This window comes from Equus quagga, chromosome 4, assembly GCF_021613505.1.
Source record: "Equus quagga isolate Etosha38 chromosome 4, UCLA_HA_Equagga_1.0, whole genome shotgun sequence".
Classification (NCBI taxonomy): domain Eukaryota; kingdom Metazoa; phylum Chordata; class Mammalia; order Perissodactyla; family Equidae; genus Equus; species Equus quagga.
The window spans coordinates 14,167,361-14,191,005 of NC_060270.1; the positions used below are offsets into that span (position 1 = coordinate 14,167,361).

The window sequence follows — 23,645 nt, forward strand, 5'->3', positions numbered from 1 at the left end:
ACTCATGAGTTTGTTCATTCTGAGTGCTCTCTTTCAAGAAGTAAGGTTGGGTAAAACAAGATAGAAAGGAACAGACTATGCCAAGTCCAGAGGATCCTAAGGGATAGTTAGATGGGCTCTAGCAAGAGAGGGTGGTGGGCAAGCCAGAGAAGCCAAGCATGCTGGCAGGCATAGAGAGAGCTGGGCACTAGGCACAGATCTGAGCACCGCATTTCAGGGGGAAGTGGGTATGTTGGATCCTTCCCAGAGAAGGGCAATAGGAGAGTGAAGGGTCCAGAAGTCATGTCACATGAGACACTGGGGATGCTGAGTTTGGAAAAAAGATTGAGAGGAAGGGGACAGGGATATCGTCAAATATTTTCAAGTTGTTACATAACTGACATTGTAGAATCTTAGGACTTTAGACATGGAAGGGACCAAAGAACATTTGTCCAGGTGCTAACGTTACAGGAGGGAAAACTGAAAGCCAGAGAGAACTGACTGGCCTAAGGCAGTGCTGGCACTAGAATCTGGGCTCGGAGTCCCTTCCAAGTGTCCTTTCCCATCATTACCAGCGTCCTCCCTGAGTGCCAGTGTGATGGGAAGAACTAGGAGCCATGAGTTATCATTTCAAGAAGGTGGAGCTTGGCTTAATAAAGAGCATTCCTAAGTGGAATGGGATGCTAAACGAGGTTACGAACTCCCCATCACAAAGAGAATTTCTGGGAGAGTGTATGAGTTTCCTATTGCTGCTGTAACGAATTACCACAAACGTTGTGGCTTACAAAACACAAATCAATTACCTTCCAGATGTAGAGTCAGAAGTCTCAAATGGGCTTGCAGGACAGTGTTCCTTCTGGGCTCTAGCAGAGAATCCATTTCCTTGTCTTTTCAGTTTCTAGAAGCCACCTTCCTCGGCTCCTGGCCCCTTCCTCCATCTTCAAAGCCAGCAGCATAACATCTTCAATCTCTGACTCTGCGTCTATCATCACATCTCTTTCTTTGATTCTGACCTCTTATGAGGGTCGTTGTGGTACACTGGACCCACCTGGATAATCCAGGATCATCTCCCATCTCAGCATCCTTATCACAACTGCAAAGTCTCTTTTACCGTGTAAGGTGACATATTCACAGGTTCTGGGGATGAGGACACGGACCTCTTTGGAGGCTCTTGTTCAGCCTACCCCAGAGTGTATCATGGAAAGTGCATTGACACTGGAACTGGCTTTTGAGCAGACCTGAATTCAGAGCCTGGCTTCAGTGCCTACTAGTTGCATGACCATTACCCCTCTGAGCCTCTGTTCCCTCATCCATAAAATAGGAGTAAAATCTCAAGATTTTTACAAAGATTTGTGGTAATAGATATAAAATGCCTAACAGATAGTGCACGCTCTATAAGTGACAGCCATGTTTATTCAAGGAACTTCCAGATGATTATTACCAGACAGGAATTCACTAAAAGAAACTCCATCATTAAATGGAAGGTTTAATAAAGTGACCTCTGAGATCCCCTTCTGAGATTGCTAAAATAAAAGGGAGTAAGATAAAAAGAGATTTCCTCCCACATATGCTTGTCTTGTCTACTTCACAGATCCAGTTACAAAGTAATTGCTTTTCTGGATAGCCAATAGCTAACAGACTCTGCTTTTTGCCCCTCACAGTACTGCTATCTGATCTTGTCACCTAGACCTCTGGTCAGGTTTGAGCAGGAGTAAGAGCCTGGCCTGGTGAGTAATGATTGGTCAGACCAGGCAGCTGAGACCAGGGCAGCCTCCCTCCCTCACATCTGTCAACATACCCGGCTGCAGGCAAGTTGCTGCCGTGACCACTATCTGTAGGGGCCAGAGAGAACAGGAAAGGAAACCGAAGGGAACACCTCGATTCCGTGCTTAGGGAAAAGTAGAAGCCTGTGTTGACGCTTCTTCCCAACATCTCAAACTCTTCAGCAAGGATTGGAACAGTCGTGGGCCATCACTGCTGAGTCGGGCAGGGAGCTGAGAGAAGAATCCAGATTGAAAGCAGCAATCAAGGTAGGTGATCTGTCTGGTCACAGGCCCCTCTCTCAAGATCATGAAACAAGCTCTTTGCACATCCTTGTAGCCAGAGCATCTCTCATGATGGTCCACTGAGGGAGAGCTGGTAGCCGTGGCTGTGTGTTGGGAGAATTCAATCTCTTGTCACCAAGGTATTCTGAAAAGCGGGCTGTATTTTTCTTCCATCTTCTCTCTCCTTCAAAAATTGTTGTTCCTCTACATATTTCAAAAGTTTGTAAAATTTTTTATCTTTCATTGTAAAAAATCACACTGTGATTTGTTGAAATTCTTCCATCGGTCATGGCTCTGCAAATGCGACTTTGTTCCAGAATTTGGCTTGTATAAAATCTTTCTGCTTTCAAGATAGACCAGAGAGGACATATTGCGTATAATTCTGAGTTCCTCAGACACACTGTCAATGTGGAGAGCTGTCAACCTTAAATGATAGGATCTCCCAGGGAGCAAAGTGCATTTTTCTGCTTTGGGACCTAGGGAGTTAAAAGTCTTGAAATTGCTGGAGCAGAATCAAGCCTATTTACCTAAGCTTATCACCGCGGGCAGCCAGGTCAATCATTTACTGAGGCGAGGCTGTTTGCTACCTTTGACAGAGGACCGCTAAGGAAAGCCCTTGCCAACTGAGTCTCTCTGCAGAACAGACACAGGGCAACGTGGAACAACCCTGCTCTGAAGCTATAGCCCATATTGTCTTCCAACTAGAGTATGTTTTTATTCTGCTCAGAGTAGTACGTGCCCCAGGAGCCTTCCCACCTCAATAATAGACACACCTGAACAAGACTCATGCACAAACTGGAAACCCGATATCACCTCAGGCATAAGAGCTGTGGCTTTCAAGGAGCTTCCCCTACAGCTGGAGGTCCACAGGGAAGAAACAGAATAACTATAGAACACCTTATTAAGTGATTCTTGAGGGAGAATGAGATTAAGTAATCACCAAAAAACATGGAATTTTTTCCCCTTCAAGTCTACACATTCTGAAAATGTTATTTTTAATGAACAGGATCCACTCTTCTTTAGGTCTGAAAATAACTCCTCTAATCGCAGAACAGTTGTCATTTTGTCACCACATACACTTGTCAAGTCTATGCAATGGTTCCCGGCTCTTATAATTATTAGAAGCCTGGTGATAGGGAGGCCCTATTTTTCTACACTCCCTTTAGGGAAGGGGTTGGGCCATGTATTAAACAAGGTAATGTTTGACACTATTTTTGTCAATCATTTATGGAACTGAAGTGAATTCCCTTAGGTGAGGTTTGTGGCCAGAATTTTTCACAGCTCAGGCAGTTACCTAGATGCAGCAATTGAGGCCATTGCCGAGTGTGGCCCAGACACAAATCCTGTGTGTGATTTTGGGTTAGTCTGTGGCTACCTCCCAGGAATGTGGTGGAAAATTATGAAAAACGGATAGATTTCGGTGAGGATATTAGGCCCTGTAAAATATTAAGTGTGCCTGGCCGGTTTCCAGAATATATTTGTAGAGAATGCAAGTGATGGAGCTGGCTTTGAAGAGGGGAGAGGGAGTCAGGCATCCAGATCCATTGACCAGATTTACCCACAATACTGCAGGCCCCCTTCAGGGCAGACACTCAGGTCTCACCTATTCTTTCTGTGCAGCATCTGGCTCAAGGCCAAAAACACACTGGTGGCCCCTGAGTATACCCAGCTTCCCTCCCCATTTCATGTATATTGGATATTAAGAGGGGAGAGGTTATTCATAACATTGACCAGACTAGATAGACATTACTCCTTTTGCGTGTTAGAAAGTTAGACCCCATAACTTAATTTGCTGAAATCCACGCAGTCAGAGGGTGAGCCAGGATTCTACTCAGCTCTGCCTCATTTCCAACCTGTTGCTTTTCCCATGTGATCATGGAGGTAAGCACATGCAGAAGCATCAGTTGTGGGGTGGGGTGGGGAGGAGTCACTGAGGAAAGCAAGGCTGCCTAACATAGTCAGAGGTTCTCCACCGGCACTTGGATGTGTCATGATGAGGCCAGTTGGGTACCACTATAACCAAAAGGCCAGCATTGACTAGGCTGGACCTTCTTTGAGGGGAGGTAAGGAGAGAATCAGGTGGGGAGCAAAGGGAAGTGCCCGGTGGTGGCAGTCACTGGAGTCTTTCTAGGCCTGGATATTTCCTAAGTAAACTCAGGCAATTCTCAAGCTAGATATCTACCCCTTTCTATCTCAGAGGCTCAAATTCATGAGCCTCAACTAAAGTATAATGTCTGAACTATTTCCAGGGAAAGAAATGACACCATCCCAATCCTTCTCTGGGAACTCAAGAATCTAATTACTATCTCATTTCACCTCAGCTAATATCCACTCATCTACATCCAAGGGATTTAGGCAAAAAGAGGAGTAAAGCGAGAGGAACCAGCCAAATTCTAACATATCAAGGCTCCTAGTACCTGCAACCGAAAGAGGCCCCTATGAGCTTGAGTCCAAATGGCTTGTTGGTGCCACTTAGGCAGTAGACGAGTCATGAGCAGGAGCAAGCCTTCCTTTGCCCCAACCCTGTTTCACTTTTGTTCAGATACATCCTAAAAATGCCATTAGCTGTCTGGCCTAAATTCCAAAGCAGCCACACTTCCTGAGCATTTACAAGATCAAGATAAGGAAATACCATCATGAAATGTGGTAGACTAAAAATCTTTGAACAAAGAGTTTCTTTTTTTCCCTGACCCGCCTCATACATACCTAAGAGTGTGATAGCAAAGGCATTATAAGCAGAGATTGCACCACCAAGTCCACTCAGTACCTTTCCTCACACAGCTGATCCTGCGTGACCTTTACTCACGTGCTGTCATTTTTGTTAACTAAAACATGAGGATAAAAAGTTAAAGCTGAAACGCAAGGACTCATAATAACATTTCACCTTTATCCGGGGCGTCTTATGACCAGGAAATGAAGTACTCCCTTTTTATCTGCATTTTTTCGTTGAATTCCTATAACAAACTTAGGCAACTCACCCAAGTCACAGAGCCAGAAAGATGAAGTGAAATATGAGTTGGGGTCTGTCTGACTCCAAAGCCCACATTTGTCAGCACTTCATTCTGGGAAAACTACCAACCAACAGTATCGACATTGCTTGCATTCTGAGTGTAAAAGAGTAAGGAAGGAGTTCTTTCTAAATTATTTGCCTGGCTCCTCAGAGCATATATTTATGACACCACCCCCCAGGTGTTCTTGAACCTGTACAGACAGAAACCTCAATATCACAGTGATTCTCCTCTCCTCCAGGAACACACATACACACGTGCACACACATGCTGACACACACACACACCCCCCCTAACGAGTGCCTACAGGTCAGCATTTTGATCTCTTTCTGAAACTGTGAGAGAAAATTTTTCTTATCCTGGTTCACAAACATTGTTTTGTTTGTTTATTTGATTTTAATGTAACATGGAAACAAATTTTTCATATATTATACCAGGAGTTTTTAAAGTTTATTTCTGCAGTCAAATTTCTGTCTTTGAGAAAACTAAATACATCAAAACTTCTCAGGGTGGTTTTATAGAGTCTTCATGACAGCCCTGTAAGGGAGTATCACGTTCAGCTGACACCCTTTCAGATAAGAAACTTGAGACCCAATAAAGGCAAGTGTCCTCAACAGCACTCAGCTGACAAGTCCAACAGGTCTTGGGGCTCCAAATCCTTTGCTCTTTTTCTCTAATGCACAAGTAGCTTTCTGGATTTCTAAAGCTTGCAAATAGTAGGGATGGGACATCCAAGCTGTTCTCAGAAATTGAAAATGCCAAATGACTACCCAGCCTGTTCCTGGGCTGTGGAGACCCACTCACGTATCGATTGCTTTGCATTTGGCTGGGATTCTATCAGGTCAGAGTGGTAATGTTCTTACTCTAACTAAATTTTCATTAAGTAATGGAAATGAAGACAGTAATTGTTACTTAATAAAATCTACTTTGAAGTAAAAATCTTTCAAATCCGTGTGCCCATGAGCAGAGTAAGATATCAAAGGGATTCTTGCTTGGAGAAAGGTGAGAAACCACTGTCCTCGAATGTGTTGCATGCCTGGGGAACAGTGTACATGGGTTGGGTTACAGAGCCCCCATGGTGTCTCTTGCTACACACAAATCCTCTGTTGGTTGACTCTATAACCAGATGGATGTCTCATGGGTTGAGCAGTTGCCAAGTGGTAGGAAACTAAGGAAGTCCTCCCACAGGTTGAGAGTCCATCATGGGTGTAGTCCCAACCCCTGTAGAAACCAACTAAAGTTACAGGAGGAATTCCTGTGCCCCGTGAATTCCATTTCAGTCTTAAAATGCTCTGAGCAGTGAGGGAGCCCTACATCCACCGTGCATCAGGAGGGGACTAAGTATTTTCTTATTCTTAATGCTTCACTGGGAACTGCTCCAGGCTGGCCACCTGAATCTCCATCCCATGTGACATTCTCGTTGTCCATGTCCTTACTTGGGTTAATGTGCATCTTTATCGCACCTTTTGTCCGCTTTTCTGGGACCTCTGAGGCTCTAAAGATCTTGGTACAGGAGAACCCACAAGCTTCAGGCAGTGAGCAAACAGAGAGAATGGAACTTCTCTTGCCCCACACCAACTTGAAAACGGTTCCCCTCTTCTCTACAGTTCCAAGGTCAAGTTTCCCTTGGGAGCAGTTAAGGAACTGAAGGTCACAAAAAGCTGGCAAATCACTGTGACTTGGAGGGGTTCCCAGAAAGCAAAAATGGAAATGAGATTGTTTTCACACAAGACCCTGTATCTGGAGGACAGGCTTCAGATAGTCTGAATTTGCCGTTTCACTGTGCACTTAGGTAACCCCCACAAAGCCCAGTATTTTTTTTTCTGAAGCCAAAACAATATGAAAATACTTCCTGCAGAGAACTCTAACTAGGCAGAATTCTTTTTTTGTCATCACTGGGCTGATGTTTTCAAGGATTTATTTAAGACTAGCCTTTTATGGTGCATTTAGCTGGAGCTGTTGTGTATTTCTTGTTAATAATGACTTTCATCCATGGAGCCTGCTTTGTGGTGATCTCATTCGATTTCACAAGGTAAGCAGCTGAAAACTTGTGGTTAGTACGTGAGCAGGTTGCAAGAGAAGAGAAAACCCAGAGGCCAAGCAGAGATGTTGCAGTGAATAAACAGGTGGCAGACTTCTCTACGCCCCAAGGAACACCAGTACCTCACTCTGATTCTCCCAGTTCTAGAGATGTACCTTCAAGGTCAAGCATATGGATTCCACAGAATTTCGCTCTGCTTCCTAGATGGGATCCTGAATATAAGCAAGAATCCATGTAGACGTCCCAAAACCTACTGTTCTCTACCAAAATACATCTCATTTTGTTTCTCTTTGCAAAATGGAAATGTCCCTGATGAGAGGTATTGTTACAGAATGCAGTTGTGTTGTAACTTGCGGTCCAGCATAGGGTCCTCGTCCTGAGGCCACCAGTGTGTCGTTCTGTGGGTTGGTGCCAACTTTTAAACTTCTTGGTGGTGACTCGGTTTCGATTTTTCTCTGAAAAACCGGAAAAATTAAGATCAGAAAGTTCTTTAAAAAAGTAAACACAGAAAGGGTTTTTCACTCTGGAGCCATCATTCCTGTCTCTTATGCACTGGGGGGAATACAAAACTGCTAAAGAGATCTCCGGAATGTAATTTTGAGATGATTGTTATAAACTGGAGAGGCTGGGCAGCAGTATTTTCTAGAGAAAAGCCCACTCAGCTGGGAAAATGCAGAGCTCTCTCGTCCAGCTGCAATGCTGGCCCGAAACTCAGCTTTGCCGCCCTGTGTGTCACTTATGCAAGCTCCAGCCAGCAGGCAGGCATGACTACTATCATCCCTTTATAAATAAACAGAGGCCCTTAGAGGTGACGTGACTTGCCCGAGGTTACCGAACATAGCCGAGAGTCAGAGGGAACTGTGTCTGTTTGCAGGGGGAGGGGTGACATTATAAGCAAAAGGCGGAAGAGTGAGGGACAGATCCGTGCCTCCTCTGAAGTTCACAAAACAATGGTCAAAGGCTGCAGCGGAGCTTTAAGTTTGCTTTGGATCCTGCGAGCATCCCTGTCCTCCGCCCCACCCTGCCTCAGCAGCCCTGCCCAGGGTTGCTCACCCGGGTTATTGCGAACTGGGTGCCTGTGCTCATGTCCCTTCTTGTAAGCCTCATGAAAGGCTATGTGTAATGAAGAGAAGGCACAAGAAGGAAGAAGGATGCATCAAAGCTCTTCCCCGAGGCCCCGAACTGAAAGGGCAGTTTTCTTTGGAGAGACTCTGATTTCCTTCTAATTTTCTGCAGAAATGAGTGGTCATCAGGGTGATTGACAGAATTATGACATTCCATTCCAAGCTTTGATAGTTTTTATTTTTCACCTCTATGGTTATTTCACTCCTCTCTGCTCTACTTCTCCCATAAAAAGGACAGAATAATGCTTGCTCACTGTGACATTGTATGAGAGAAAGCAGCCCCGGGTGGTACTGTTCAAAGGAACCACTAATTGCACGAAGCTCTGAGGCATGACTGAGAGATCTGGTGAAGTGTGCATGGCCCTTCATTCACACACTTACTCGTCACCCCAGACCCATGCCCAGGGAGCTCTAAGGCCCTGAAGAGCCACTCACAAATAATGGAAAGAACCTCTGGTCCAACAAGTAAAGCCCTGAAAGAAATTGGGCATCAATGGTCTTATGTCTCAGCACCATTCAGAGACTGCATTGCTTTGCTGCCCATTTTGTCCCTTTTTAAAGATGAGAGCGGGAAAGACAACATTACTTATTATCACCAAGGGATATCTGGTATTTTTTGGGTGACGGGGCAATGCCATGAATTCAGCAAGAATACACTGGTTTCCTGGCAGGGTCCTCAAGTGTCTCTCTGTAGTACTCAATAGAAATCTCCCTGAGTTTTTGCACTTCTCAGTTTTTTTTTTTTCATTTACAAAACGTAGGCTATGTTTATTTAGACTCACAAGCAGTTGACTGACTCAATGTGACTCAAGCCACAAAGAAACCAGCTATTTCACTCCATTCTGAGTCCTAGGATTGGGGCCCATTCACAGGTTTACGAGTTTCTCATTGAGGGCAATTTGTGACTGTGTGAGATTGGCCAAGTAGGTCACCATCAGCAGGTCATTGATGTTGCTGTTGAGCATGGTCTCGAAGTCATCAGGAACTATCTTGGGTACTTGGTTAACCAGACTCATCAAGAAGCGGCCCACTGTATTGTCAGCTGACACCTTTCCAGACAGTACATCCTCTGCCTACTGCAACACTGTGCTTAGGGCATCCTCGATGCGAGCCGGCACCCCTCCTATTTGCCGCAGGTCACTTAAGAGTCCGATCACCCGGTTGGGGCTAAAACGGGTCTTCATGATCAGGTCAACTCTGATGCGTTCTGTGTCATAATATGCATATTTCACTGTCAGAGGTGTGAACATCACCCCCATGGTCCTCCCAGGGACACCCATTAAAGTGCTGACATAGGCCTTGACGCTCATGCGGCCGTTCTGGAGGCTCGTGTCCACAGTGAGGTGAATGAGGTTGGATCAGCACAGAGTGCTCTGTGATGTCATGGCCTGTAGCGTACCAGCCCTGGATGAGCTCATTTGGAGAGACCTTCTTGTGCAATTCATACATGTTCTTAGCAAATTCCATGTCAACAGCCACCTCATCTTCTGACTCGTTGTGTGGCACTGAAAAGCAATTGGTGACTTCCACAGAGTGCTTGTCAACGGTTCCCAGCAGGGTCCCGATAACGCGGGCAGCGCCCTCGTTGCGTCGCTCGTAGCTGTCCACGATGGAGGCCAAAATGACCAGGTGCAGGCGGACCACGCGGCCGCCGGGGAAGTGGCCCGGGAGAGCAGGACCCGGCAGAGACTGCGCCGGGTTCTGCGCTGGGGCTGGCGCCGAGGTCGGGGGCTGGCCGGGAGCCGGCAGGAGCCGCGGTCGCAGTCGCCGCTGCCGCCGGGTCTGAGGATGAGGCTGGAGCCGCCGTCGGGGCCAGAACCGGCGCTGGAGCCGGCGCTGAGCCTGGGGCTAGAGCTGTGGGTGAGGCCGGGGCTGGGGCTGAGGCCGAGGCTGGGGCAGCAGCCGCGGCTGGGGCTGGAGCTGCAGGAGGAGCACTCGCCGGTACCGTCGGTGTGGCCATCTTGTCGAGAGAGCTGCACTTTGCAGTTTTGACTCTATTCCTAATACCTAGTTGACTTCTTCTTAGGTAGTCTATTGGGGAGAGGGATGGGTAACACGATAAATCATGCTTAACTGACACCGCCTCAACCATGTTGGCTACACTCACTTTTTAGAAACCACAAAACAAACAACCAGAACAAGTCACCCCTGGGGTGACCACCATACAAACTTAGTTAAGGCAGGAGAGGAAGAGGATTGGCTTATGGTTCAACCATGTCCTACCTTGGAATGAAGCTGGAGAACCACAGGCCCATGATTCCAACAACCATTGTCAATGTCAAACTCAGCTCAGATACAGACCTCAATGTGCTTCCACTGAGTAACATAAAAACCAAGCAAGCAAGGTGCTGAACTATGGGACAGTCTCATACATTCTCTAACGCTAATGGCCAGGTGAACAAGCACCGGTTGGCACCTTCACAGCGTTTTCTGCAGGGTGCATGAGCACACCCTCACTTCTTGAATGGAACTGAATTCCTAACGTTGGACTGGATTCTCCAGCCCCGCCAGTTTTCTACCAGGAGAAACAGCGTTTCAAAGCACGAGGCAACACGGAACCCAGTTTTCCTACTTTTAAAACACTATCTGGCGGCACATGCACCCACCACAGTCCTCACTCTGCCTTCTGAAGGCCAAGGGAGGTGGAGTCCACAGTAACCCATCTGTGCTGAGAGTCTGCTGGATAATGAAAGTGAGGAGGGGTGGATCCAGTAGAGCTTTCCAGAAGATGTAGGGACTGTTCCTGACAATCCCATTTTTCACTGTCTACTAGGCTGAAAGGGAAGAGGCAGCATTTTGAACACAGGAGACTTTCACGCCATAAATTTTCAGGCATTTGGTGGCACCAAGGGTTCTGCTGTAATCGTGGTGGAACTAAAATAATTTACAAGGGGGGTGTGTGTGTGTGTACAATGCATGCAAAGAATTTTAATATGAGAAAGGTATTTGATCAATTTTGTAAAAAGAAAAATCTCTTGTCTAGACTATTCCTGGGTGTGGGTTATACAAAATCTATATACTCATTTAATTTCTGGAATTAATTAGCAAATGTCTGTCCAACTCCCCGGCCTTAAATACTTCTATTGATAGCATACCGCTTTCTCTAAAATTGCTACAACATATTTCGATCATTTTTAGAAAAGGCAAGTTACAAGAACCTTTGGCATGTAAAAAATTCTTTTGAGACGTTTAAATGAATCTCAGGGTCAGTTAATTATACTGAACTTCAGATGTCTTCAAGTAACTCTTGGCAGGCTAAATTTTATATCCCATTACCATCTTATTTTACACGATCTTATAAGTAAGATTAGCCAATGAAACTCGAGTAAAGTGATCACTGGATACAGCGGCCTGAGCACTATTTGGTTACATCATGCACTGTGCCCACTCTCCAAACATCTTTTTTTCTCCGAGTCTGCAGACATGCACTCTGGCCATGGCTGGTTATGCTTAATCTTTGGCTGTTCCTCTAAGGGGATTTTCTGAGGGTCACCATTTTTCTTCTTTGCACTATCTGATATGCCTCCAACTGGGATACTATTATTTTTCACATGCATTTATATCAGAAGCTATTAATTCCCACTTGCTCCAAGCCAAGGTCATAACAGCAGGTTGGAATCAAATATTTTCCATTGTTTTAACATAGATCCAATAAGAAGACACTGATGGAGAGCCTAACATATGTTTGACACTGTGCTAAGTGCTATAGATACAGAGAGGAGTAGCTCACAGTTGTGCCCAGAGGAAGACCAACATCTCATGGAGCAGATGAACCGATGAAGGAGCCAAGGCAGCATGGTGTGAGGCTGGGAGGGCCGTGGTAACTGCCCTCTAGAAAAGTTCTAGATGGATGCTCAGGAAGATTTTCAGAGGAGTTGAGATCCAAGTGGTGTTTTGAAGAAAAGGAAATTTGGTTTTGCAACCTTCCTTTTTAAGAATTCAGACTCTGAAGAGAAAGCTACTTTCTTTCAGGAATTTGTCTGAATATCCTAAGGAGAAAGGACAAAAGTAGAGACAGTTGTGGTAGGCATCGCTGAAGAAGATTTGATTGCCTAAGAGGAAGGTCCAGAGAGACCCTCCTAATTAAAAAGTAAGAAGAGAAAGAACTAGAACTTCACCTGAATCAGAGCCTGTGCCTAATTCGCAGCCCTTAAACCTGGAGCCTTAATTTAGAATCATTCTCTGCAGCCCAGCCTCATGCTCTCCCAAACCCTGAGGGCTTTTGCCTGGTGAACAGTCTTGTTATAAATCTCTACGCAGTTATGACTTGAGTTTCAATTTATTCTGGGAGCAACTTTAAACATAAATGAAGAACAAAGAACAAAACACTGGAGAAACAGGAGTGAGGGCCTCTGACGTCAGCAGCTGGCACCAGTTAGGAAGCTCAGTGTTGAAGGACAGGAATGACCTCGCCAGTGCCCATCCCAGCAGCCTCCACTAACGGCCAAACCCAACTCTGACTTTAGTTCCTCACATTTTAAGCAGGACACAGCCGGAAGGACAAGCTTATTAGCTTTCAACCTAGCCTGGTTGGAAATCCTTCTTAAATTGGCTTAGGTAAATATTTAGTGTGTAAGTGAAAACTTTCACCATCTTAAACAATTCGCCTGTTTCCTGCAGCTGGGCCAAGAGATTGTTGAGTTGTTTGATTCTCTTAGAAACTCAGATCATAAATCAAACTCATAATGGTCCAATTTTCACGTTGGTTTCACTCTTTCACCCACAGAAAGAAAGAATATATGTAAACGTTAATTAGGAAAGATTTGACTACATAAATGCTCAAAACTTCTTTTACAAATACCATAAGCAAAAGTAAAAAATAGAAACAGTAAGCTGGAAAAGTATATTTGCAACATAAATAACAAGCTAAATGTTACTATTGCTAAAGAGTATTTACAAATCTGTACCTGTTAGAGGCAACACCCCAGCAGAAAGGTGGGGAGAAAACAAACTGGTAATTCACAAAAGAAGAAAGGTAAATGACCTATAATCAAATGAAAAGCTGTTTAGCCACACTAACAAAGAAATAATAGCAACTTTAAACAGTGAGATAGCATTTCCTTTTTATGAGATTGGTAAAAACTGGGTAACATCAGGTATTGGTAAGCATGTAGGGAACAGACATTTTCACACACTGCCATGAGGGAAGTGTGAATTGCTGCAAACTTTTTTTCTCTTTTCTTTCTTTTGGTGATGAAGATTGGTCCCGAGCTAACATCCATGCCAATCTTCTTCTATATTTTGTGTGTGGGTCACTGCCACAGCATGGCTTGATGAGCAGTGTGTATGTCCGTGCCCAGGATTTGAACCTGCGAACCCTGGGCCACCAAGGCAGAGTGTGCAAACCCAATCACTTCGCCACCAGGCTGGCTGCTGCCACCTCTTTCTTAAGGGCAGTTTGTCAAACCACATAAAACTGTTTTAATGTGGGTAACTTTTAATTTCGCAAATCCACTTTTAGGACTTACTTTTAGACAATAAAGGAAGAGTGCGTTAAAATTTTTGCGTAGTACACATAGTACATGGATATTTATGCAAGGCTTGTTCAGAGCAGCAAACTTTGAAAACAGCATAAGTGTTCATCAGAGAGGGATTGTATGTACACACACACACACGAGGATCCTATGCAGCCATTTAAAATGATGAGATCCATCTAGCAACAGTGGTTCAGAGCTTGAACTCTGTCACCAACAGACCTGTGTTTAAATTTTAGCTCTGCCAGTTACTAGCTGTGTGACTTTCAGCAAGTGGCTTAACCTCCCTGAGCTTCAGTTATCTCATCTTTGAAAAAGGGGAGAAAACTAGTACCTATGTCTTGAGATTGGGGTGGATTAGCTGGGAGGGTGAAAGCAGAGTTCTTAGTACGCTGCCTGACTCACAACGAAGGCAGAGTTGCTGACTGTTGGTTCAATACTGTCAGCTTCTGTGCAAAATGGCAAACTAGACCCAAGACTTTGCCTCTTGATCTTCCCAAGACCTTATCAAAATAAAAGTATTTTTTTTTAAAAAAAAAGAATAAACTTATGACAGAGAAGAACACACTATTAAAAAAGAACAGTCAGAATAAAAAAAGTTCTCTTAGTGATTAAAATTATTATTGTCATAAAAACATCGATAGACTAGAAAATAATGAAGAAACTTTTCAAAATTTAGAGCAAAACTGGGGCTGGCAGGTAGCATAGCAGTTAACTTTGTGCGCCCCGCTTTGGCAGGCCAGGGTTTGCCGGTTTGGATCCCAGGCGTGGACCTATGTACTTCTGTCAAGCCATGCTGTGGCAGGTGTCCCACATATAAAGTAGAGAAAGATGGGCATGGATGTTAGCTCCGGGCCAATCTTCCTCAGCAAAAAGAGGAGGATTAGTGGTGGATGTTAGCACAGGGCTAATCTTCCTCAAAAAAAGAAAGAATAGGATATTGGTAGAAAAGTAATAAAAAAAGATAATTAAATAGTAATAATAAAAATTAGAGTAGTCAGCATATACTAAAAGCACTTGAATACATCCATTACATGCATGATTTCCATCAGTCTCCCAGCAAACCTGTGATGTAGCTAGTAATACTATTACCTCTTTACAGTTGGAGAGATTAAGGCATTAAGAAACTAAGAAATTTGGCCCAGGCCACATGGCTCGTATGTGGTGGTTTTAGGGCATGCACACAGCCAATGTGGCTCTGTGCTGGATTGTCTCTGTCACCTTGGCATCTCTGCCACCCCTACTGAGGACTTCTGTGCATCACAAAGAAACAGGAACTACATTTCCCAGAGTGCCCTCCCACATGGTTCAGGTTAGAGCCTGGAGTGGGCATCTGTGATTTGGAAGGCAGAAGAGAAGCCATTATTCTGCAGAATCACCAAGACTGTTGCAGGCAGACATACAGGCAGAAGGTGCATGTGAGGTCTGCAGCAGCTTCCAGGCGCCCATCTAGAGAACCATGCACATTGGGACGGCAGACGGAACTCACCAGTGACAGTTCAAGAAGCTTTCATTCCTCGAGCCCTTCCACTGCTTATTCTTGTATTAAAACACTTTCTACTTCTTTTTGGCCGGCGCCGCCATCTTCCAGTAATTCGCCAAAATGACCAACACAAAGGGCAAGAGGAGAGGCACCCGCTATATGTTCTCTAGGCTGTTTAGAAAACATGGAGTTGTTCCTTTGGCCACATACATGCGAATCTACAAGAAAGGTGATATTGTAGACATCAAGGGAATGGGCACTGTTCAAAAAGGAATGCCCCACAAATGTTACCATGGCAAAACTGGAAGAGTCTACAATGTTACCCAGCATGCTGTTGGCATTGTTGTAAACAAACAAGTAAAGGGCAAGATTCTTGCCAAAAGAATTAATGTACGTATTGAGCATATTAAGCACTCTAAGAGCCGGGATAGCTTCCTGAAACGTGTGAAGGAAAATGATCAGAAAAAGAAGGAAGCCAAAGAGAAGGGTACTTGGGTTCAACTGAAGCGCCAGCCTGCTCCACCCAGAGAAGCACACTTTGTGAGAACCAATGGAAAGGAGCCTGAGCTGCTGGAACCCATTCCCTATGAATTCATGGCATGATAGGCGAAAGAAAATAAAAGACCTCTGCACTGTAAAAAAAAAACAAACAAACAAACAAAAAAACACTTTCTACTGGGAACACACAGAATGGCTCTTGTTTTCCTGACAAAACTCTGACTGATATAGGCTCCAAACACTGAGAGCTCATTTAGGAAGTCCCACTTCTAATTTACAGGTGTCTCAGAAATAGCGCAGCAAATTGAAGGGGAGAAATTATCAAAAAAGAATCTTAGCACTCAAAAGTCACAATGCTTATAATAAAAGGGCTCATGTCCAACGAAATCAATTAAAAAGGAAAACAAACAACTAGGCAATCTTAGAATGTTTTACAATGTCAAACATTAGGAGAACATAAGAACTTTCAGAGAGGAAAAAAAGTAACCTACAAGGAATATAAATTACACTGCCTTCTGACTTCTCAGCAGCATCACTGTAGGATGTTAGAAGATGTTGGGAAATGCCTTTAGAGATCAGAGAGGACATGACTTCAACCTAGAGTTGTATATTCAGCCAGACTAACTCAAAGCTTAGAGCAAAATACGGACATTTTCTGGTAGGTAAGGACTCCAAAACCTTAACTTCTTCGAATGATTTTTTTAAACAAGGATAAAATCCTAGTTCACTTGATAAACTTTCTGCAGGATGCAAGATGATGATGTATAATCATTTTAATATATGGGTTTATTTCCGTGAGTATTAAAAAGTACATAGCATAGCAAACTTTCACATTCATGCATATTATTTAGAACAAAGGTATTGGAGGTATTTAGGTATAAAAAAAGCAATATAATAAGACAGTTTATGAATATGGCAAAATCGTGAAGATTATACATGAATAACTGAAGTTGAGCAAACACTTTGCTAAAGTAAATGACTTAATGTCGTCTCTCTTCCAAATATATTTACATTTTGAAAGAAGAAACTAAAAGGGCACTGCAGAGCCAGAAGCTGGAGCTCATCAGCTGCGGCAAAGCGAGGGCGGAGGAGCCCAGGGGCTGTTACTTGGTGACCCACCCCAGAAGGGAGCCCGGTTTCCCTTGCTCAGACTCCATATGCATCATCCTCCCCATGGAAGCCTCTGACTGTTTTGGCTTCCCAGGGAAGAGAAGGTGAGGACCAGTTGAGCTGACTCTTGTCATTTGCCTGCAAGTTCCATTTCTCATTCCACAGTAATAGCTTTGGCAATCTGACTCATGCACCAGTACCTTTATATTCACTTTCTCCTATTTCCCTCTCTTTTTTTTTAATCTTGTTGGATTATGTCTTTCTGTGTAATCTCAAGTCTTATTTGGAGTGAGGAAGAGTTTAGTTAAATAACATCAGTGCCACTAACCTCTTGTGAGATACGCTGCCCCCAGGGCCTAATCACCTGCGGGCGTGGACACACGGGAGATTCTGGTCCAAAAGAGCTAGATTTAAACCTTGGTGTTGTAGTCAGGGTTGTTGGTTCCACAAACAGACACCGACTCTAGAGCTTTAAGCAGAAAAGGAACTGATCGGAAGGATGTCAGATAGTTCACAGAGTGGCTGAGAAGGCTGGACAGAAGCACAGGAAGAAAACACCTGGGGCAAAACAGAGCCCAGATGGCACCCAGGACAGTCTGTTTAAGATGCTGCCATTGGTATTGTCACCCCACACACCAGCTACTGTTCCAAGGACCATACCTGGACTCTACCCTCCCTCAGTGGCTCCAACCTTAAGCTCTAAAGGCCCCCTGGACATTTGCATTCCTCAGCGAAGGCTCAAAATCTCAGGCAAATGTCGCTGGTGGCCTGAGTGGCCTAGGAGCTGGGGAAGGAAACATCTGGCCCTTTGGACTTTGGTCCCCTTATTGAGCTTCCCCAACATAGGAAGGCAGGGCAGGCAAAAATGACGCAAGTCTATTTCACTTGGTGACCTTGTGAGGCCCCACCAGAACAGCAGACTCCTCTCCCTCTTTATAGTCACTTCATTTTTCTTGTTAAATTGAGCAGTTTGCAAATGAGAATACTTGTTAGATTAATTACATTTACATAATATATATTTCCTACTTCTTTCAAAGTCAGACTTTAAACGGGTTTCTCATTTTCTCATTTAAAATTTTAGAGTGTTTTTATTTGAACTTCTAAATAAACTTGGACAAGGCTGAGGAGTCTTTTCTGTTAAATTCTATGGGGACGTAAGTTTCAGATTACCTGTGAGACTTTTTCATTCGAAAAATAAATCCATTTTGAGGATAAGTTCAAGGAGACGGAATGTTCTAACGTAATTAACCAACAGCAATGTAAGATGCTTATTTCATGAATTCTTGAAAGAGATTTTAAACTGTGATAGTGCAAAACCACTCAACTACTTAACTCGAGAACCAAACAGATGTCTGGTAAATTCTGGTAAAAAAAAGATCTGTCGGGAAACAAAGACATCCGTTTTAGCGGTGTGTGAAAGATGACGTAGGTACCTATAAAAAAATAATATCAACTGTTGGTTGATACTCTTTGCACTAAATGATATTTGTAAGCAAGATTTTTATGTTTTATTGGATTCAATTGTACACTGCCCTATTACAACACATTTCCCATGTTTGTTTTAGTCTCCCTGACATTTACAACTTCCTGCGGGGGGGGGGGGGGGCAGTGTTAATTAGTTTGTCAACCTACGTTAATTTTACAAGAATCCAGATAGAACTGCTGGCTAAACCTTGAGGCTTTCTGGTGATCAGGCTGGAGAAGTCACAGCTGAATGAAAAAATATGCTGCCAGGGGTATTTTTCCACTCCCCCCCCCCCTATAATTTTAATGGCTCAATGAAAGAGCTGTTTTTCTTTCACAATAGTATCGTTGTTCAAAGTGCTTTCAAGAGCTGCTCCACTACATTGAAACAGTCTAATTAAACCATTAGTACAACAAAGATACCAACAGTTGCTAACGCCAAAGAATACACTCCCATCTCATGGTAGAAATTAAGGGTGACTTTTTTTTAGCACATAGCTGGATTCCCACTTTAGAGAACTCCTGTCCATTAGACATTTCTTTGCAGAGAAACATCATTAATCTGTGAGACTTACTACAATGGGATATTATTTTCCTCAACAGAGGCTGTTACTGAAACTGCATATTATCAAGGCAGCTGTCCGAGTAAGTTTTCATAAAGGATTAGGCAGTTATATGAGTATTTAACAGCTGCACCAGCTAGGATAAAACTAGGGGTCTTAAATCGTACGCCTCCTGATATATGGAATGAAATGATATATTCTTTACCCATGCAGCAAAATAATATTATTTAAAGGGAAAATGAAATTAGAAATAAAATCTCATTCATTTGAATGTAAAGCACTGTGCGAACACAAAGGAAAATTAAAAAGAAATATCAAAAACGTTGCCCCTCCTCTCGAGGAGTCTCCGTGTCTCAGTAGGAGCGAAGAAAAAATTCAAAACATTAAGTAAAATTAAAAGTTTAAATAAAAGTTTGAGGCGTTGAAGAAATTCTGCAAGTTAATGCATGACGACCTGCTGAATAATAGAGAGAGCTGCGATGGAGATTCAGGAGGCAGGCACACGTCAGGGCCAGAGGTTAAGAGGCTGGATGTGATTTATCAATTCAGACCTCTGAGAAAGCCACCCAGATCGTCTGGAGCATCATGTGTTAAAGTTGGAAGTGACCAGGGGATCATCTCCTACTCCAGTGCTTCCTAAACTTATCTCTTGAGAAGGATCATACGGAAAACCTCCTAAAACAAAACGTCCCCTCCCTTCCTCAGTCCAGTTGAATCATATATGCCGGGGACATATAGGCCTTCTCTCATCTATATTTAAACCATTTTAAATTGGCGTAGAGGGTCTAAAAAACTGTATTTCTTTTAAATGCCCAGGTGATTATTTTTAATGGGAAGTTTGGGGAAAACTATTCTTAATCAACCTTGTAATTTCAGAAAATAAAACATTAAACAAGTATTAACTGTAAAAAAAAAAAAAACGCAGATGGAGACAAAGATGTTTATGCGAGTGTGAGGGTGTGTGTGTAAGACAATATTAATCATCCCAGGGCAGAGCAGAGAGAGAAACACATGCGAAGAGCTGCGGCCCAGTGTCTTTCCTGCGGCCCAGTGTCTTTCCTGCGGCCCAGTGTCTTTCCTGCAGCCCAGTGTCTTTCCTGCGGCCCAGTGTCTTTCCTGCGGCCCAGTGTCTTTCCTGCGGCCCAGTGTCTTTCATGTAATGGACCCTCAAAAGATACCTTGTATGGACTGAATTAAAAACAAAGAACAAGGCAAGCTGGAACCCTCGAGCATTTGATGACCTATTTATTACCACCTTATGTTCCATTCATTTTGTAAAACCTCTCGTTGGAGGCACAGATCATGAATCTTAAAGAGTCTCTGGCGGATTATGGAGCAAGACTGAGTCAAATGCTCAGTGCCTGGGAAAAATTTAAACACCAAGGAGGTAAAGAGATTTGAGGTAGAAAGTTGAAATTTAAGAAAAAGAGACTGTAAAAGCTGCCTCTCAGAGAACATATCCAGATGCTTATTAGATTGTGGAAGATTTTGCTAAAGCATGTGATAGAATGATTAGTTCACAAAATCATTTTAAACTGGCTTAGAGGACCTTGAAGAAAATTACTTAAAACTAGCCCAAGCCCTCTGCAAACCACAGAAACATAAACTACCACATGGGGGATAATCTCACTGGGGGAGGGGGTGGGGGTGGATGACCTAATGTGCCCCTCCCAGCCCCCGCCATCCATCCTCTGGTTCTCTTGCATTCCTCCAGTCAGTGGGAGCTTCTAAATTTCAGTGTGCGTGTATCTATGTGCATCTGTTTTACAAAAGAAATTTCTGAACCCATATCCTAATACATTCTCAAGTTCTACCATCGTCTTTTCTCACAGACTCCCCACCTTTTTAGCACTGAATTTGTGAAGCATCTTAATAAAGAGTTGATTGACAAAACAACTAGAAACAATAATGTTTTGACATTGTTGATTTCTTGACTTTTTGAGTACATATATTTTAAATGCCACACTCAGAGTTTACCGGAAACACCAAGTTGCCATTAAATTCTTTTCTAACCAAATATTCCAAACGTATTTTTTGCTGTGGGTATAGCTTGAAGAATCCACGGCTTGACATTTTTCATAAGATTGGATCCATGGGAGGAGCGTGGTCCACAGCCACCATGAAACCATGAAAGTGGTTTTACAATCTACTAGACATGGGAGAGGCAGATGCGGCGAGCTGTACTTTGTTAACGAGTTTTATCAATGTAAGGCCACGGCCATCTTCAGAATAAAAATGTAATTTTACATATATGTTTCCCAATATATGTAATATATATAGGCAGGAGCGAATATTTGTTTCAGCATGTATGTTTACTGTTTGCACCAACTGAGTTTAAGATGGGAAAAAAAATAACACATACTAAATGCCAACACTGGACATTGCCCAAACTAGTCTTCATAGCAACCATGTTAGGTGATCATTTTTCTCCCCAATTTATAGGTGAGGAAATAGGTCTCAGAAAGTTTAAGTAACTTGTCCAAGGGCATACAGCTAGTAAGACATAAAGCCAGATTTTGGACTTGGGTTTATCTCTCTGCAAAGCTTTTACTCAAAATGTTATGTTGAGATGAAACATTTATCATTGGCTCATAATGGCAACAACATGCAATTTGTAAGACAAGAGTCTTTAGGGGCAGAGAACTTGGAGTATCTGTCCAGTTGGAGGCCACGTGAAGTCCTGCTTTCTCCATGCTCCTTTATTGGATTTAGGCTGTAGCCACAGCACTCCTGCAGAAGCAGCTCAGAAAAGGCTTGCTGGCGGCCTCCACTTCCACTAGCTCAGGGTTGATACTCGTAACACATCTTGCCTGCATTTTCGTGTTGCTAACCCATGCTCAGGGCTTACTGTCTTCCAGTCCATGTGCAGTGAATTAGAGTGAGACCAGATAACAAGAAGAAGTGCTGAGCAAAACTCTTTTGAAACTCAAAAACAGTTCCTGGCAACAGAAACCACGTTTACATTTTTTAAATTCTTATTTTACCTTATTTGGAGATGTAAGATGAACTCAAGAGACCCCTCAAACCAGAACTTAATGTTAGTGAATGTTTGTTGAGATAAAAGAAAATGTCCTTCTACCCCAAAGATGCTAAATATGGGTTGCACTGACAAGCACGGTTTACATTTTCTGGCAAAACTGAATAAAATTTCCCACTATTTTTCAATTAGGAAAAGCAGCATCTCAGATAACAAGAAAGGCTTTTGTAACGAAGCAGTGAACTTGGAGTAATTTTTATTGAAAGTTATGTTTACACGGTTATTCAAAGGCAGATTTGTGTTGGACCGGCAACCCATTTTGCACTGGTCTCTGGAGAAGGAACTGGAGGGAAGAAAACTTTCTCCATTTTCTTGTTTGTGCAACATGCATTCGGTTTTAGTTTTCCCTGAGAGAGATGCGGGATCGATGGGCCTGGAGGCAGGCGAAGCTTGACTCAGAGCTTCCATTACAAACTGAAGTAGTGATTTTCCCCATTTTCAGCTTTAGTTGCTTCACCCTCTGTCATAAATTTTAGGCAGGGTGAGGAGGAGGGGGGGACAGGGTGCTGCTTGTCCATGCATAGCATGGTTCAGAACCTTTAAAACCAAGCACATTCAGAGAGCTCACCCCAATTCCGCAATTGTTTAGTTCAACCTAGAACCACAGTTTTATTAAACCTTATTTTTCTCTTCTAGCATGAAGGGTAACTTGGAGCTAATCACCCAGTTTAGGAAATGGGCAAGTGGTTCCAAAAACAGAAGTGGGCTATGCATCCACACAGGAGTGGAGAAAGCTCAGTCTCCTCATGAGCATCAATTCAGAAAGGAAAGTACACTGTTGATGAAATTTATCACACAAGATGGGATGCGAGCAAATCCTTCATCCTAAAAAGGACAGAAACCCAGAAGGGAATGACTGGGGAGAATGAGTCACTAGCAGCTGTTAAGAATCCCAGACCTCTATTCCTGATTTAACTCTCTCCTTTATCTACCCCAGAGGCCGGTGGTTCTCAAACTTGAGCTGCATCAGAATCAGCTGAGGGCTTGTCAAAACACGGATTGCCCCATTCTCAGAGTTCCTCATTCAGTAGATCTGGGTGGAGCTAGAAAATCTGCATTCCTCGCAAGTTTCCTGGTGGTGTTGATGCTGCTGGTCCAGGATACCGAACTATAAGAACCACTGCTCTAGCAATAGCAGTTTCAGAATTAAGCCCAAGGGACAGTTTACTTACCTAGAAGACCAACCCAGCATTTCTTAAAAACATGTGCTTGCGTGTCAACCTGAAAAGGACACTGCTAAAAGACAGGATGAGGGGTCAAAGGAACAGACCTTCAAATAAGTGTTGTCCCCTCTCCTGTTCACCAGATTCAGCTCAGGACCAGAGCTGTGTGGGCCAAGGCTGCCCTGTCCTTGGGGATGCAGAATAAGGTATCAGTTCTGGGTGCCAGGCTAGACCGGGATTTGAGACCCAAGTCCATCACTCAAGGTTAGGAACCAGTTGGAGTCAGTCACTTTGCTTTTCTAAATTGCAGTTTCCTCGCCTCTAGAACCAGAAAGGTAATACCACTGATCTCATTGGTTGTTAGGATTAAATGTGATCGTGTTTAGAAAGCTTTAACACAATGGCTCATGCATAATAGGGCTTCCGGAAATGCTAGCTGTAGGTATTATTTAATAATGATATAACTAGCATTATCATACCATTATGACATAGCCCATACGTATAACATTTTTATGACTCTCAGATTTTGAGGGGTTTGTCTCATCTCCACATATGGGGAACTGAGGCACGAAGAGGTTAAGTATTTCACCCAAGGGCATCCTAGGGAGCTCTCTGAAGTTATGCCCCGGGCTGCCGCTATTGTCGTGATTCTAATC

General features: G+C 43.5%; 2 protein-coding genes and 1 pseudogene across 2 annotated transcripts in view; 2 read left to right on the plus strand and 1 right to left on the minus strand.

Annotated features, from left to right (window-relative positions):
* The first annotated feature begins 1,728 nt into the window (after positions 1–1,728).
* Positions 1,729–23,645, plus strand: part of PHLDB2 (pleckstrin homology like domain family B member 2) — a 223,587-nt gene continuing 201,670 nt past the window's right edge. Inside the window, exon 1 of the mRNA XM_046658183.1 lies at positions 1,729–2,009. The gene's annotated coding sequence lies outside the window, so the exon portion shown is untranslated. The remainder of the gene's footprint in view (positions 2,010–23,645) is intronic.
* On the minus strand, positions 9,016–10,168 carry LOC124237976 (eukaryotic translation initiation factor 3 subunit F-like; annotated as a pseudogene).
* On the plus strand, positions 15,243–15,761 carry LOC124237977 (60S ribosomal protein L21-like). Its single transcript, XM_046658198.1, has one exon. The coding sequence runs from the start codon at positions 15,275–15,277 to the stop codon at positions 15,755–15,757; it is 483 nt and encodes a 160-aa protein (XP_046514154.1). The 5' UTR covers positions 15,243–15,274; the 3' UTR covers positions 15,758–15,761.

Bases quoted from the DNA above. Each gene is read 5' to 3' on its own strand.
- LOC124237977 (XM_046658198.1), top strand. From the start codon at position 15,275: ATGACCAACACAAAGGGCAAGAGGAGAGGCACCCGCTATATGTTCTCT.